The sequence below is a fragment of the Wyeomyia smithii genome, chromosome 2, assembly GCF_029784165.1.
Source record: "Wyeomyia smithii strain HCP4-BCI-WySm-NY-G18 chromosome 2, ASM2978416v1, whole genome shotgun sequence".
Lineage (NCBI taxonomy): Eukaryota > Metazoa > Arthropoda > Insecta > Diptera > Culicidae > Wyeomyia > Wyeomyia smithii.
In genome coordinates, this window is record NC_073695.1 from 2771982 (window position 1) to 2790391 (window position 18410).

Consider the following 18410-nt stretch of genomic DNA (forward strand, 5'->3'; position numbering starts at 1 on the left):
TACTCTTGAAATACGCAACATTTTCGGTGTAGGTTGGTCACGCCAAGTTCCCAAGTAATACTAGGAAACTAGGATAGTTTTCCAGTGAAATGAAACCGGTCATCAAAATTGATTCATTTTTCGCAAAGTTCTGGCAATTTAAAATTTGAGAGTTTTATTTATCTCAATTATTTTGTCTACCCGCTGTGAAAATCAGCACACTTTTTTTGGCGCAACAATTTTGTTGATTTGGATTTTTAGTGGAACTAAAAATTGTTTGTTGGCTAACAGATACTTTAAACTTAAACAGTTCCCAGTTAAACTAAACAATTACCAGAGAGTTACCAATAGACTACCGCTATGCATGTGAAAATGCATTTTATTACAATTTCGTATCATTGCTTTTTATGAGATGGTGCAAAAAGTTTAGATATTTTTTTGAAGTTCTCCAGTACTATGTTGTCGAGTTCATTTGTTCTTAGGAAACTAAAAACTATAAATACCTTTTTAGTTGCCTTTTTTTCTCAGAAACTCAGTGACACCCCGAGGTGAACCTTCACAGCACCCCCAACAAAGCTAAATCTTGTCGAATAGCAGCACCCAACAAATACCTAGCGGCAAAAGCAACTCCTGGGGTAGGGTAGGTGAGGTCTCCTTCTTTTGGGTCTCCTCCAGTAACCAGCCGCACTGACTTGTGCTCACCCTTATAATATCGATAATTATCGTTAACGTCAAAAAATTAACGATAATATCGATGTCCCGCATTTATCGATATTATCGATAAGTATCGATAAGTTTCCCATCACTAAAATATAGAACCAACGTCGACTTTCGCACAAAGAACAGATGGTCAATTGACATTCGCGCGTCAAAGAGATGCATACTGTCATTCGTTCGGCGATGTTATTTCGTTTTATTTCTGTCTACTCAATCCTGTTCAATCAAATTTTGTTTTTTTTTCTAATAGGGGGTTGTTTTATGGTGACATATCAACACTATTACTATATTTTTAAAATTTTATTTCATTAAAAGATTGCTTCCGCACTTAAATCCCGTTTTTGTTGGAAAATATTATTACAAGTTCAAATTAGACTCATTTTTAAAAAATGTTAAAAAAACGTCGTGGCGGCGAGTACTCGTTAGACATGTTTTTTCGAGAATGTTTAGACAGCGAGGTTTGCTTCCGTTAGGAGAAAAAAAAAAGATTATCGCAGGGATCTACCGTGACCATTCATAAGTCTGCTTTTAACAAAATGATTCCTTCCTATAGAAATGTTATTCCTTTCCAGGGAATTGTAATTGGCGATATTGGCACGGGGAACGTGGTTTCGATGAGACTCCTTCCTCCTAACATAAAAAGTCCCTCATAGAATAAACCAATAATATGAAGTACGGAGTATAGAAAAAAACACTAGATCAAATGTCTCTGGTCGCAATCATGAGTTCACACAGAGAAGAAGTAGTTTTGGGTCGATTTTTCATTCCATTGTCACGATTTTCATAGGGTAAAATAAACTTTTTGGTCAGCGTATCTCATCACTGACAGTCAAAAACCCGGTAATAGAGAAAATTTAACAGTTATACAGGATGAACTGGATAAACTTATTAAGTTGTAAAATATTCCCTTTCTAGGAAGTAGTTCATACAAAAACATATTAGGGTTAAGTTTGAATGAAATTTAAGGTGAAAATAGTATCGGTCGATAGATTATTCACAAATGAGTAATGATAGAATTTTAATACTGGACTATGGAGTCGAGAACAGATATGGGTAAACTTTTTTGCGGTCATGGGTTCTGATATCTACAGTGAAATTATAAATACAAAATGAAACGTGCAATAGTGAACGAGCGACAGTTTTCACACAAAAACACACTATGGGCCGCTAAACTCTCAGAAGAAAGTCAATTAGGTATACCAAGTGCTGCTACACCAGGAGATCCATTGTTAGTTGTGGCGATTGCGAAAATATAATCGTAAGTTAGTATTTATCCAGTCACCGTAGCTCAAGCCAGTCAAAACAACTCAACTCACCGCCCCAGTCTGCCTTGCAGATACACTTCCCGGTGGTCACATTGCAGGCCAACGTGTTCTCCAAGTGGCAATCACAGTTTTGCGAACAGTTCTGTCCGAATCGTCCGGAGTCGCATTTCTTATCGCACAGTTCTCCCGTCCACCCTGCTGGGCATGTGCATTGGCCATTGACGGGATTGCAGACACCACCGTTAATGCAGGTACATCGTTCAGTGCAATCCTTTCCGTAGTAATTGGTATCGCACGGCCGATCGCAACGGAGACCCTGCCAGCCGGGCGCACAGAAACATTGACCGCTTTCCGGCGCACAGGTAGCTCCGTTCATGCATTCGCATTTTTCACTGCAGTTCTGTCCGTAGGTTCCGTTTCGGCAATGTTCTTCGCAGTTATCTCCCATGAAACCGGCAATGCAGTTACAGGATCCTGCATTCAAAAATTCGTTTTCCGATAAGTAAAGTTACGAAGGGAAGAAAATTGAAAAACCAAAATAATGAAGCAAACTCAAAATAAAAATCAACCAACACAGAAAATAAAACCCGTACCATCAATGTGACTGCATGGTGAGTTGTTTTTACAGTTGCAATGAATTAGACAATCCTGTCCGTAACGTAGGAAAGGACACGGCCTATCGCACGAAGCGCTGCTCCATCCGGGCTTGCATAGACATTTGCCGGTCCAAGGGTGACACCTTCAGTTGGCGAACAAAAATTAAACCATTAAAAACCAAACCAAACAACCAAAAAAGCTCCATGTCTAACGTACATTTTAGTATTCTTAGCATTGCACTCGCACTGGCCGCTGCACTTCTCGCCGAACCGATCATCCGGACAGATACGCAGTCCGCAGTCTGCTCCGGTCCATCCAGCAGCGCAGGTGCACACTCCGGTGGCCGAGTTGCATTCGGCTCCGTTCAAGCAACGGCAAGTTTCCGTACAGTTTATGCCGTACGCGTTGTTGGGACACGAGTCCAAACACTTCGAACCCATAAACCCAGGCGCGCAGATACATTCGCCCGTAATATGGTTACAATCTGCCCCATTGAAGCACTCACACTTTTCAGCACAATTCAATCCGTAACGTTGACCCTGGCATCGATTAGCACACACCGTTCCCGTATAGCCGGCAGGGCAAATGCACTCACCCGTTTGGGAATCGCAGCTTCCTCCATTCTGGCAGCGGCAGTCCGATCGACACTGTTCTCCATGTTTACCTTCCGGACATTTTTGAGCACACCTAAAACGAATTGAGCACGTTAATAAAAGTAATGCCTTGTAAATGCAATGATCTTACAATGGTCCGGTGAAACCCGGAGCGCAATAGCACTCGCCCGATATCGGGTCGCATTTGCCACCATTCCGGCACTGGCACACTTCGTTGCAATCCTGGCCGAACCGGTCGGCTGGACACTGGAACTCGCAGAACTGACCCCGGTAGCCCTTCTGGCAGTGGCACCGTCCGTCCTGTGCATTACAGGTGGAGTTGTTTTTACACTCGCAAGTCTGGCTGCAGTCCGAACCCCATCGCATTGGCGGACAGTCTGTAAAGAGGAGGGAGAGAAATTATCGATAAATAATAACATAATTCGATTTTTAGATTTTTTTACTGATAGCTATAAAATATCGTGCCGGTTTGGCTTGAATAATTGTAACCGTAAGTAGTAGTCAAAAAATGCAATCAATTAAAATCTTGTTTGAAATCTTGTTTGACAACTACCAAATTTGTAACTAGGACTCGATCTGTGACAGCTTTTTTGCATTATTCGAATCAGAAAAATCAGAAATTCGTGAATAGCCAATTTACACATAACATATTCTCGATTTGCTTACAAAGTTTTCGCACTTTCTTGCACCGTTAGACAATAGCTATAATCAAACCGTTATCAGGCCACTGCATTAGAAGCTTACAGAATAACGAAACATTTTCAAGGTTACGCCGTTCTGGATCACTTTGAATTTAATTCTTAAATTGCGCTTTCCTCAGATTGCAAAAAAACTCCTTTTTTCACGTTCCCATCAAAAGGCACGTAGCATGTATTAGTTAAAAGAACTATCACTCGATTTTATGACCACTCGTGCTAGACTCGTGTCAGACGATAACCATTCTATTTATATAAATAGTGATTTTTATGTTCCATGACAACTCTGGAATGACTAAACTGATCTCCACCTGCCACCTGCTTGTAATCGGTCTGCGCATGAGTAGGCTTTCTATTTAATAATGGCAATGCCATTAGGCACATGCGCTGAAGATGATTTAGCTTTGTCTGAATGATACTCAATTCTCCCTTCTGCCACCATACGAGACATCCGTAAGCTAATATTGGTCTTACTATTGCAGTGTAGATTCATATATTTAGGTTTAGGACCCCAGCTTTTACCAATTGTTCGTCTACATTGTCCAAAGGTCATGCATGCTTTTTCGATTCTAAAGTCGATATGAGCAGACTAGTTGAGCTTAGAATCTAATACGACTCCAAGGTGTTCAACCTGATCTGTTTTACAGACTTTAGAACCAAAGAAACGGAGTGAACGAACACCGATGATTTTTCTTTTTAAGTAAATAATACAAGCGGTGTTTTATTGGGATTTACGGATAGCCAATTTATGGACACCACTTTTCAGTTTCGTTTAGCGTTCGTTACGTCATGCTGAATATTGTGCTAATACACATTCCGGTGGTAAAAACAAGATAATCATCAGCGAAACCTATATCATTAAGTTTTCGTTGCAGACCGTCCGCTACAAGATTCGACATTGGAGTGACAAAACACCTAGCATTAACGATGAGTTAAAATTACGATTCCTAAGCAACCTGAATTTCATGAAGAGGTCGTCTGGACAAAGTTTTATCACTAATGTTATGATCAATCATTTCTCTAAACATGTAAGGAGGAACGAACTTCCCCCTTACGAATAAATTTAACGTTTATTTATCTCCAGGATTTTGGGATGAATCTTGCGCTAAGTCTGCAAGTGAAAATCTGCTTCAAAATATTTTTCAAGCAATTAAAGCGTTTCTGAAACAAAGATGGGTATATTCCGTCAGCTCTAGTTGTATTATATGGCGAAAAACTATCTGGAGCTTATTTATTACTCGATTGTAATTAGCTGGCAAGCCATCATCCGATCATCGGAAGGAGCTAGAAAGACTAGATTTTGTAAAACAGCATTATCATTTAGACTAAAGTTACCATCTTCATCCCTGATGAAGTTAATTTGGGATTCCTTACACTTTGTTACAATTTTATTAAGTTTGCTAGCTTCATTAACACTAGAGACATTTGTGCAGAGGGTTTTTTTACCCCGTCGTTCAGAAGATTATTCGAGCATTTTTGAAAGCTTTTCGGGCAATTTTAAAAGCATTCACTCCTTCTGTGCGACGTGCGTAAAGGACAAGTTTCTTCATAAGCGTTCATGATATAGGATGTTTTGATTTTAACAACGTCGTCCAGATCAGCGGTTCTCAATCTGGGGTACGTGAAGGAAAAAATAGACAAAGCTTTTTTTCATAATACTTCATTTGTTGTTCAAACATGCCCAGAAAACATGATTGTAGCAATCAAACAAACCATAGTTCAATTTAAAACCTGAACTAGACTACAACAACATGATCTATCACTACTCTTTCCCACTCTGCCAGAACATTACAAACACAGGGGGTAACTTTTTGTGTGGAATTGAATTTACAGAGTGTTAGGTCTTATATCTCCTCACTGTCACGATTTTCAAAAATTGGAGCATAGCCTGTGCACCCCATTTGCATCACAATTTTTGTTTTCACAATGAGACACAACGTTTAGAAAGTTTTCTGAAGGAGGGCCTCATCTTATGGAAAATATGCTGAACAGAAGACAAACTGTCAGTTGATGCTATCGTTTTTAACATCTATTATCCTGTAGAGCTTTGAGCCACAGAGGGTACAGAGTTCGCTTTGACAAGCTAGTGGTACTAGGTTCGAATCTTAGTAGAACCAAGCCATTTGTTGGCAAAAGGACTTCAAGTATAAGTTTATTCTAGGGGCGACTCGTCCATAGGTGCAACTTGTGCATTGAACACGGAGACGCCAGGCCAGAATAAATTTCAAATCCAAATTTATCTTCATATTTTATTACTTTTTAATATTATTTTTAAATAGTAACAAAACAAATAACTTGCATTTTTTCGCGGACATGATTGTGAATACTTCCCCACTGTGATTTCCAGAATTTACAATTGATCAGGAAAATTTATAAGCCACGAGTCGCCCCTGGTTTATTCTCAGGCTCTTCTACACAAAATTTCCCCCCGACTTAATAACAACTGGTCTGAAGCTTCGATAATATCACAGACTATAGCACGTTATACGCTATCAGAGTTATAGCTTATAGAAGGATATAATAAGGTCGATAAAGAAGGTAGTAGGTTACTAAGCCTGAAGGAGAAGACAGAAGAACTATAACACGGAACAGATTACTTTCCAATAAGTAACACTGCAAAAAGGTAAAAAACAAAAATGTGCGAACAGCGAAACAACCGGACAATGACACAAAAGATAAAAAAACTACTGGTCGCAGTGGGGACCATACAAAAAAATCTATTTTAATAACACAAACATCTCTGCTGGTTAAACTTGGAACAAGAGTGACATTTATAATTTTGTTTGCAAGTATACATGCCAAGACATGAAACGAGAACTATTCATCCCAATTTTACTAAAAATGACAAATTTAGGACTCCCCATGTCAGGGGCAGCTCTGACAGCGACTAATCCGGAGCGGACGGTTGAACTAGGAAATGCAATTTTCCGCCAGCTACACCTAAGATGGCAGGACCGTTGCGAGATTAGGCACCGCGGCCCTAGTAAGGCAATGTCCCTAAAGCTGGAAGTACAAAGTCAGCAGAACAAAGAGTTAATAGCATGAAAATTTAGTGCTCATTCGATGCTCATTTAATGCCATTTCGCCGAATTTAATGCTCCATCTTTTCTTTGAAAAATGCACTTGTTTGCTAGCTTAAGAAAATAGCTAGCAGACAATATACGAAAATAGCATTTTAAGTCACAAAACAGTTCTATAACGGTCAAAAACATTTAATGCTCATTTAATGCTCTTGAAAAAACCTGATGATCATGATAATTTCATTGATTTTGTATAAATTTTTCAATAATATGATAATACATGAATAGCTCAACTTTTTCAAACATTTTCCTCTAAAAACAATCAGAATCCTCTTGCTACGATTCGATACCAATTAAATGCTTCCATATGCGAGCAGTTTCAATAATTTAGGTGCATTTTTCATTAAATATATTTTTTCAAAAATATTGTTCTGCTAGCTTAAGAAAAAAGTTAGCAGAACATTGGCCAGAAACAGCATTTTTAGACAATAAACTGTTGTACAATGGTCATAATTATTTAATGCTCATTAAATGTTTTTGAAAAAAACCTGGTTTTCATGATAACTTCATTGATTTTGTAAAAATTTTTCAATAATATGATAATAATATGATAATACATGAATAATAAATACCTTAAGTAATGTTTGTGTACATGTAGCAAAATCAGCCACGCGACGCCCCTGGTGACGCGACGAGGCTCGTAGGCCAAAAACACACCGGCGCGACCCACGCCGCGGAGTAGTAGCGCTGTATATCAACCCGCGGCAGGACGCGCCAGTATGTTTTCGGCCTACGAGCCTTGTCGCGCAACCAAAGGCGTCGCGAAGCTGATTTTGCTACATGTACACAAACATTAACTTAAGTTCTTTTTCCGTAAATTAAAGAAGAAAATGTTTTTTTTTTTCTTAAATTATTATTATTCTTCGATAATTGCATGAGTTTAGATATTAGGTAACAGAGTACCTGTGCAGTGCACATGTTGCACAGGTGGACCCTACGCCACTGCGCGTCACATGGAAATGGGAATTCTTTTGCGACGTACACATCTCTCGTCTTTGACAAAACGAATGAGGTGCATGGGCGTCGCGTACATGAGACAACTCGCGCGCAAAATTCTCGTGAGCCCGTGACTTATTATGCTTTGCGATGGTAAGAGAGAAATTGATTTTGCGCAGAAGGATAAAGACAGGAGATTTCATGCAACTTGCTCACCAGTACGAGTAATAAAAAAAGTAATATTATAAGAGTAATATTTAGATTCTGTGCCGAACACGCATCAGTATCGGACGTGTGATCGGTGATCGCTCCGATAGAATATAAAACAAAAGACGTGTGAACAAGTGTTGGCATTGTTTGCCTGGTCGAGTGAAATAAATCCGGGTTCAAGGTCGCGCCTTTGTGCAACTGTTTCGCATCGTGACTACCAGCTGGTGCGTAAGCCGATTTGGCTGCTGGCTGAATTGTGCTACAGCAGTGGACGAGACACAAAAGAGGAAAAAGAAGAAGCCATCAGTTGACAGTGAGTTGTATCGCTGTGTGGAGTGATCTCACACCTGGCTCGCTGCTGGTGGCTGTTTGGTGCTGCTGATTGGTGCTGCTGGCTGTAACGGCTGCAACTTCGAACGATCGGACAACCAACCTTACTGAAAGGAAGAAGTAAAAAGGTACGTGCTCTTGTCGGCGCTAGTGCGCTAGACTTAGCGGGATGGATGTAGATCCCTCGCCTCCCGCGCCACCATCCCCGAACCCCACTGACCCTGACCCTTCTGTTACCCCCTCCCCTGTTCATTCTTCAGTCCCCCCTCGCCCCAGGCTTTACCCAGACGGAGCCCAGGGCAGCTATACTGTCTATTTTCGGCCAAAGGCGGGACCGAAATCGAAACAGTTGAACCTCTTGCAGATTTTTAAAGACCTGACGAAGGAGTACAAGGGCGTGACCGAAATTTCCAAGGTCCGGCCTCACAAGCTCCATGTCGTGGTCAGTAACCTGAAAGAGGCCAACGATATAGCTTGCTCTGAGCTCTTCACACGCGAGTATCGCGTTTACATACCCGCACGAGACGTGGAGATCGACGGTGTCATAACCGATTCGAGTCTGTCCGTCGAGTGTATACTGGCAAGTGCCAAAGGGTGCTTTAAAAACAAAACCTGTCCCGATGTAAAGGTGCTCGACTGCAAGCAATTGCGGTCAGCATCGATCATCGGTGGCAAAACAGTATACACCCCGTCAGACTCGTTTCGAGTTACGTTCGCCGGGTCAGCGCTACCAAGCCACGTCTCGATCCACCGGGTTCGTCTCCTTGTGCGATTATATGTGCCTCGCGTCATGAACTGCCTGAATTGTAAGCAGTTAAGCCACACCGCCGCCTACTGCTGCAATAAGGCACGTTGTGGCAAGTGTGGGGAGAATCATGCGGATGATTCCTGCAGTAAAAATGCTGAAAAATGCATTCACTGTGGGGAGAGTCAGCATGAGCTCTCGACATGTGCGGTGTACATGCAGCGCAGGGATAAAATAAAGAGGTCTCTCAAAGAGCGTTCGAAGCGTTCTTACGCTGAGATGCTGAAGAAGACCGTTACCACTTCTCCCATTGCATCAAACCCTTATGATCTGTTGTCCTCTGATGAAACCGATTCTGACGATTCACCAGCGGGAACATCTTACGCCAATCCTGGGGAGTCTAGAAAGAGGAAAAATATTTCCTCTCCTAAACTTCCCAGAAAATGTCCTAAGATTTCTTAAAGTGAAATGAAAGTTACAAGCAAACCAAACAGTGCTGCGGAAAAACCGAAGCAAACTCCTCCTGGGCTTGCAAATTTAAAGTCCCAGAAGGAGTTCCCAGCACTGCCAGGAACATCTAAAACCCCAGTTGTTCCTTTTGCACATCCAGTTGATGAAACAAACTCTGGATTAGTGAAATTTTCTGACATTGTGGACTGGATTTTTGAAAATTTCAATGTACCCGATCCAATTAAAATTTTTCTTACAGCATTCCTCCCAACAGTTAGATCATTTTTGAAGCAGTTGACTGCCCAATGGCCCCTCCTTGCAGCGATTGTATCCTTCGATGCCTAATTCAACTGCGTATATGAAGGATTCTATCTCTGTCTTACAGTGGAATTGTAGAAGTATTTTACCAAAAATTGATTCGTTTAAAGTTTTGATAAATAAAAACAAATGCGATGCATTTTCCCTTTGTGAAACTTGGCTTACTTCAAATATTGATCTCAACTTCCATGATTTTAATATTATTCGCCTTGATCGAGACGCCCCATATGGAGGAGTACTTTTAGGGATTAAAAAGTGCTATTCTTTCTATCGTATTAACCTCCCCTCGATTCCAGGCATCGAAGTTGTCGCATGTCAAATGACAATACATGGTAAAGAGCTTTGTATTGCCTCAATATATATTCCTCCCAGAGCGCAGGTTGGGCAACGGCTGCTCTTTGATTTAATAGAACTTCTTCCCTCGCCACGTTTGATTTTGGGAGACTTCAACTCTCATGGTGTGGCTTGGGGTTCTCCTTACAATGATAACCGCTCCTCTTTAATCTTTAACCTTTGCGATGACTTCGACATGACTATTTTAAACAATGGTGAAATGACACGTATCCCGAAACCTCCAGCGCGCCCAAGCGCTTTGGATCTATCCTTATGTTCGACGTCGCTACGGTTGGATTGCACATGGAAGGTAATCCTCGATCCTCACGGTAGCGACCATTTGCCTATCCTTATTTCAATTAATAACGGGTCAACTTGCATGCGACCAGTTGACATTCCGTATGACCTCACACGGAATGTCGATTGGAAGTTATACGAGGAAATGATTTCAAAAGCGGTCGATTCGATTCAACATCATCCACCACTTGAAGAATACAACCTCCTCGCGGGCTTGATTCTCGACGCCGCGTTGCAAGCCCAAACGAAGAAATATCCCGGCGTAACGATCAAAGAACGGCCTCCCACTCCGTGGTGGGACCAAGAGTGCTCCGATGTCTACACGCAAAGATCCGACGCGTTTTTGGCCTACCAGAAGGGAGGTATACCTGGCGACTATTTACGGTATTCGAAGCTTGATGCCAAGCTTAAAAGCTTGGCTAAAGCAAAGAAACGCGGATATTGGCGTCGGTTCGTGAACGAGACGTCGAGGGAGACATCGATGAGCACTCTTTGGAACACAGCCCGAAGAATGCGGAATCGCGTAACGGTCAACGAAAGCGAGGAGTCTTCAAGTAGGTGGATATTCGATTGTGCCAGGAAAGTATGTCCGGACTCTGTTCCTGAGCAAAATATTGTTCGTGATGCGTCTCCGGGCCACGACGCGATAGAGCCACCTTTTACGATAGCAGAATTTTCAGTTGCCCTCCTGTCCTGTAACAATAACGCGCCTGGGTTAGATTTAATCAAATTCAACTTGTTGAAGAATCTACCCGGCAATGCCAAGAGGCGCTTGTTGAACTTGTTCAATAAGTTCCTGGAGCAAAACATTGTACCGCAGGATTGGAGGCAAGTGAAGGTGATCGCCATCCAAAAACCAGGGAAACCAGCTTCTGATCACAAATCTTATAGGCCGATTGCAATGCTATCCTGTATCCGGAAATTGATGGAAAAAATGATACTCCGTCGTTTAGACCATTGGGTCGAATCAAATGGTCTACTATCAGATACTCAATTTGGCTTCCGCCGTGCCAAAGGGACGAATGATTGTCTTGCGTTGCTTTCAACAGATATTCAGCTGGCGTATGCTCACAAAGAACAAATGGCGTCTGCGTTCTTGGACATTAAGGGGGCTTTTGATTCCGTTTCTATTGACATTCTTTCGGGTAAACTTCACCGACAAGGATTTTCTCCAATTTTGAACAATTTTTTGCACAATTTGCTGTCCGAAAAGCACATGCATTTTACGCACGGCGATTTGGCAACTTTTCGCATTAGCTACATGGGTCTTCCCCAGGGCTCATGTTTGAGCCCCCTTTTTTACAACTTTTATGTAAATGACATCGACGAATGTCTGGCAAATTCATGCACGATAAGACAACTTGCAGACGACAGTGTAATCTCTGTTACAGGAGCCAAAGCTGCCGATTTGCAAGGACCATTGCAAGATACTTTGGACAATTCGTCTGCTTGGGCTTTACAGCTAGGTATCGAATTCTCTCCGGAGAAGACTGAGATAGTAGTTTTTTCTAGGAAGCATGAACCTGCTCAGCTTCAAACACAATTAATGGGTAAAACGATTTCTCAGGTTTTGGTACACAAATATCTTGGTGTCTGGTTCGACTCTAAAGGCACCTGGGGTTGTCACGTGAGGTATCTGATGAAAAAATGTCAACAAAGAGTGAATTTTCTTCGTACAATAACCGGACAATGGTGGGGAGCCCATCCAGGAGACCTTATAAGGCTTTACCAAACAACGATATTGTCTGTCTGTATTGTCTGTCGACCCATACGATGAGTTTGGAGATCTTAGCTGGAGTACTACCATTGAAAAACCGCTTCTGGAGCCTGTCTTCTCGTATTCTTATCAAATGTGAGGTCTTGAACCGTCCTGTGATTGAAAATTTTGAAAGGTTAATCGAACTTAATTCTCAAACCCGTTTTATGACATTGTATTTCAATCACATGTCCCAAAATATTAACCCTTCTTCGAATATTCCAAATCGTGTCGACTTATCAAATACTTCTGATTCTACTGTGTTTTTCGATACATCCATGATAGAAGAAACTCGTGGAATCCCGGATCATTTACGCGTGCAGCAGATCCCCAAAATTTTTTCCAATAAATATCGAAACATCACCTGCAACAATATGTTCTACACTGACGGATCACTTCTTGATGGGTCCACTGGCTTCGGTATTTTCAATAACAATTTAACCGTCTCCCATAAGCTCGATAATCCTGCTTCTGTTTACGTCGCAGAATTGGCTGCAATTAAGTACACCCTAGAGATTATCGAAAAAATGCCCACGGACCATTATTTCATCTTTACGGACAGTCTCAGTTCCATTGAGGCTCTCCGATAGATGAAAGATGTTAAGCACTCTCCGTATTTCCTGGGGAAAATACGGAAACATCTGAGTGCTTTATCCGAAAAATCTTCTCAGATTACCTTAGTGTGGGTCCCTTCTCACTGCTCGATAGCGGGTAATGAGAAAGCGGACTCTTTGGCTAAGGTGGGCGCAACAAACGGTGATATTTATGAAAGACCAATTGCTTTTAATGACTTTTTCGCACTTGTACGTCAGAATATGATCATCAGTTGGCAAAATGCTTGGACCAGAGGGGAATTGGGAAGGTGGTTACATTCCATAATCCCCAAAGTATCGACGAACTCGTGGTTCAAGGGGTTGGATGTAGGTCGGGATTTCATTTGCGTGATGTCCCGGCTTATGTCCAATCACTATAGATTTGACGCGCACCTCCGTCGTGTTGGGCTCGGGGAAAGAGGTATCTGTGCCTGTGGTGAGGGTTATCACGACATAGAGCATGTGGTTTGGTCATGCCCTGTACACCGTGACGCCAGGTCTAAATTAATAGCTTCCCTGCAGGCCGAAAGTAGGCAGCCGGCTGTTCCTGTTCGTGATGTCTTGGCGAGCCGTGACCTATCCTACATGTCCCTTATATACGTTTTCCTGAAATCCATCCACGCCCCCAGTTTAATCCTATTCCCTTCCGCCTACATCCAACCAAACGACAAAAACACGTTAAGACCCCGGATCCGGAAACAGCAACTAGACCCGCACGATACTCTCAGGTCCCGAGGGAGACAACCCAATATGCCAGTCCGGAACATATTCAATATGCTGCTTACCTATGGCGATGGAAAACCATCAAACAACAAATCAGTGCTTTTAATGCAAACATTCTAGCTTTAAGTTAGATTCAGTTTCAGCTCGTAGTCGGCAGCGAGGATAAAAAATTTGCTTTTAGCTATTAAGATACTTTAGAAAGTAAGCTACCAGATATAATTGGCGCCGTTAAACATTAAATTGTATTTGTGCCGTGTCAAATAAATTATAGATGAAGAAAAAAAAATAAGAGTAATATTTTTTAGGACATTTGGTCATTTGAAGCTGACACTGACATTAGAGTGTGTGTTCATCACTTCAGCATGTTGTGTATGCACCGTGTGCACAATTACGCAAGGATTGAGTGAGAGAGGGAAGTATTTAAACATCTTATAAACTTGTTCGTTGAGAGGTCGACTGTAGAGGTATTTTAAATCGCTGTGATTACGGCTTAGCAGTCTTTAAATAAATTTAGAACGACACGGTTTTAATTCGTCCCGACGTTTCAACGCTTGGTTTGCGTCTTTTTCAAGGGAAACTGGTAAAAAGAATTGTATTTAAAAATAGACAAACATATTTTAAACATTTAGAAACTCACAATAATTTTGGTCGAACTATGTCAAGTTGTTTGTTCACTAAACTAGTTGTCATTTACACATTTAGTTGGTCATAATCGGTAACATCACTAAACATAACGAAAAACAAAGTTACAATTATAAACAGCTGTCGGTATTGGCAGTCACAAACAATTTCAAACCTTATCACATATAGTACACTAAGTGGCGGGTAAATGTCGGATTTCAGTGTCGGATAAGTATGGCAGTTATTCTGCTTCTATTGAGCTTGAGCTATCTGGCATATTGTTTGATTCTGTGTGGTTTAGTTTGTGTAATATGCCGGCATAGGCTGTGTTGAGGTTGTCTATGTCAACTCGTCTGTTTACTGTGTTGGGTGTGCAATAGATATGACACATCTCCAAAAATGGCAGATGGTGTGAGTTCGGGGCTCTATCTAGTATGTGAGTCTTGCCGAAATTGAAACTGTGTTTGGTGTTGATACAATGTTCGATTAATGCTGTCTTTTCTCTTAGCTCTCTTAGTTCGTTGTTTTGTGTGTTTGTGTCGGTGTTCGCTTCCAAAATTTTGGCCAGCTTGTTTACATGCGATGTGTGTCCGGATAATCTGGTTTTCAATTTGTGGTTTCAATTTGTTTGAAACGTTCCATCCAGCACTCCCGGGAAACCCTCACCACGATGATAGGAGAAGAAGCAGCCTCACAGTATTTTGACACTCAAACCATCGCTTTCCAAAACACTCTATGCCTTAGAAACAAGGTAACATCCAGCAAATTGAGAAACATATACGCTTCCATGCACGCTCCGCCGACAGACATGCAAGTGAATGAAAAAGCGATTACGAATGCAACCAGCCTACAGATACCCGCCGAAACTATAACTCTATTAAGTCTCGGTCCAAAATTTGCCTTTCCTGTCACTAAACTGTCACATATACCACTATTTCACGTTATGTGCGACGTGGAAAACATTATCCAATCACACTAAGATAAACGGATACAGGACACCACCCGATGTCAAGCCACCAACATCATACTAAACTTCATTCATGGCTTTGGATCCCAAGTTGACGCCTTAGAACCACTTGGTAGATGGTGCTCAACGGCTCAAAAAGTCACTGGCAATTTCCTCAAAGCGCATCCCGAGATTTTGATACTGTCATCCGACAAAGGAAATCGTACCGTAATAATGTACACCAAAGACTACCAAAACAAAATGCGCACTCTTGTTGAAGATGAACAAACATACCGCAAAGTGCCAAGAGACCCCACTAGTGGATTGCAACAAAAGAACAACAGTTTTGCTACTCAACTCCTCAACCTGAAACTCATAGACCAGAAAACAGCTAAAAGTCTTAAAACTTACAACTCTACCTGCCCCAGAATATACGGACAGCCGAAAGCGCACAAGAACAACCTTCCTCTTCGTCCAGTGGTACCCAACTACTCAGCCCCCACCTACAAGTTATGCAAATACATCGCCAACATCCTAAGCACTTCGCTCACCAGCCGCTACAACACTTTCAGTTCCTTTGAATTATGCGAAGAGTTAAAAACAATCATTCTCCCAGAGAACTACATAATGGTTTCCCTGGACGTAGTCTCACTATTCACCAACGTTCCCAGACAGCAGGTCATCACTTCTATCACCGAACGATGGAAAAAAGTAAAAACCAACATAACACTTAGCCTCTTCTTGGAAATTGTCCAATTTTGCATGGAAGCCAGCTATTTCAGGTACGACAGCAAATTTTATTTTCAAATCTATGGTACAGCTATGGGGAGCCCCTTGTCCCCCGTTTTGGCAGACATAGTACTAGAAGACATCATAACAAGAGCGCTTGCAGAATTACCTTTTGACGTCCCTTTCTTACGTAAATATGTTGACGACCTGTTCCTTGCAATACCAAAAAATTGTATTGAAACAGTGTTAGAAGTTTTTAACCGCCAGGAACAACGCCTTCAATTCACCATCGAAATCGAACAGGATCGGAAACTTCCTTTTCTTGATATGATGGTTACTCGAAATGAAAACCAATCTATCACGACCGATTGGTACTGCAAGCCCATTGCGTCGGGGAGAATGCTTAACTTCTACTCATTTCATCAGTACAAGCACAAAATTAACGTCGCCAATAACTTCATTCATCGAGTGAAGTCACTAACCACCCACAACACCACCAACACTAGCAGTATCATTCACCAACAACTGAAATCTAACTGCTACCCGGCAACTCTAGTATCCAGACTCATTAACGAGTACCACGGAAAACACCGCAAGGCCCACCCAACACAGTTCGTTCATACATCAGACTCAGCGTTAACCGTTCCAACATCGCGCCAAACTGAACCATCACTACCTATCGTCATGGAGCCACCAACCAACAACAGCCACCTAACTGAACCATCATCACCTGTCGACCAGCAGCCACCAGCCACCAACAGCATCACCACAGCTCACCTTAACACTAACAGCGAACCAACAACAACTGCACCGGATCAACAGCCTAACGAAGCCATGTATCGATCATTGCTTTACATCCCCAAGCTCACTGATCGACTCATCAAATCTTTCCGAAGACAATTCCCTAATTTGACCATCGCCACCAGAATCAATTCCACCGTTAGCAAATTCCATAGTTACGTAAAGGACCCTATAAACAAATTCGACAACTCAAATATTATTTATAAAATACCATGCAATGACTGCAGCAACTGCTACATCGGAATGACCACGAACAAATTGAAAACCAGATTATCCGGACACACATCGCATGTAAACAAGCTGGCCAAAATTTTGGAAGCGAACACCGACACAAACACACAAAACAACGAACTAAGAGAGCTAAGAGAAAAGACAGCATTAATCGAACATTGTATCAACACCAAACACAGTTTCAATTTCGACAAGACTCACATACTAGATAGAGCCCCGAACTCACACCATCTGCCATTTTTGGAGATGTGTCATATCTATTGCACACCCAACACAGTAAACAGACGAGTTGACATAGACAACCTCAACACAGCCTATGCCGGCATATTACACAAACTAAACCACACAGAATCAAACAATATGCCAGATAGCTCAAGCTCAATAGAAGCAGAATAACTGCCATACTTATCCGACACTGAAATCCGACATTTACCCGCCACTTAGTGTACTATATGTGATAAGGTTTGAAATTGTTTGTGACTGCCAATACCGATAACTGTTTATAATTGTAACTTTGTTTTTCGTTATGTTTAGTGATGTTACCGATTATGACCAACTAAATGTGTAAATGACAACTAGTTTAGTGAACAAACAACTTGACATAGTTCGACCAAAATTATTGTGAGTTTCTAAATGTTTAAAATATGTTTGTCTATTTTTAAATACAATTCTTTTTACCAGTTTCCCTTGAAAAAGACGCAAACCAAGCGTTGAAACGTCGGGACGAATTAAAACCGTGTCGTTCTAAATTTATTTAAAGACTGCTAAGCCGTAATCACAGCGATTCATCTTATAAACGTTTACAAAAAGGGATTCGAGATTCGACAAAACCGCAAGGTTTAAAAAAATAATGAATAATGCAAAACTTAAAAATCAGTTGAAAAACATTTCACTGATATTCTAATAGTTGAACCTTGCCTAAGCAGCAGGGCTGGTAGTGGTCAACGATGTCAGAAACAGTTATTTTAGTGACTAAGTTGATGTAAAACGTGACCAAATAGTACCCAACAAATCGAAAAAAGGGACCAACAGTTGCTAGAAAATGGCCAGAGAAGCTATTGTTATAGAAAAGGGTACGAAATAAGGGTTTTAACCCGTGATTCGCTGGGTACTGAATTTGATGTGCTATATATTTGAAAAAAAAAAATGCAATTAATTTATTGAAACTGGTCGCATATGGAAGCATTTAATTGGTATCTAATCGTATCAAAAGGATTCTGGTTGTTTTTAGAGGAAATGTTTGAAAAAATTGCAGCTATTCATGTGTTATCATGTTTTTATCATATTATTGAAAAATTTATATAAAATCAATGAAATTATCATGAAAATCAGGTTTCTTCAAAAGCATTTAATTAGCATTAAATTAGCATGACCATTCTACAACAGTTTATTGCTCAAAAATGCTGTTTCTGGCCAATGTTCTGCTAAGTTTTTTCTTAAGCTA

General features: G+C 41.2%; 1 protein-coding gene across 3 annotated transcripts in view; it reads right to left on the reverse strand.

The window, feature by feature from the left end:
• Positions 1 to 18410, reverse strand: part of LOC129726127 (protein draper) — a 106108-nt gene that overhangs the window by 25504 nt on the left and 62194 nt on the right. For 2 of the 3 annotated variants that reach the window (XM_055682782.1, XM_055682783.1), the window contains exons 3-6: positions 3303 to 3549; positions 2775 to 3245; positions 2555 to 2700; positions 2013 to 2435 (exon numbers count right to left, since the gene is read on the reverse strand). In XM_055682782.1, the coding sequence (XP_055538757.1) occupies positions 2013 to 2435; positions 2555 to 2700; positions 2775 to 3245; positions 3303 to 3549 (1287 nt within the window). The remainder of the gene's footprint in view (positions 1 to 2012; positions 2436 to 2554; positions 2701 to 2774; positions 3246 to 3302; positions 3550 to 18410) is intronic. The other variant, XM_055682785.1, reaches the window with a different exon arrangement.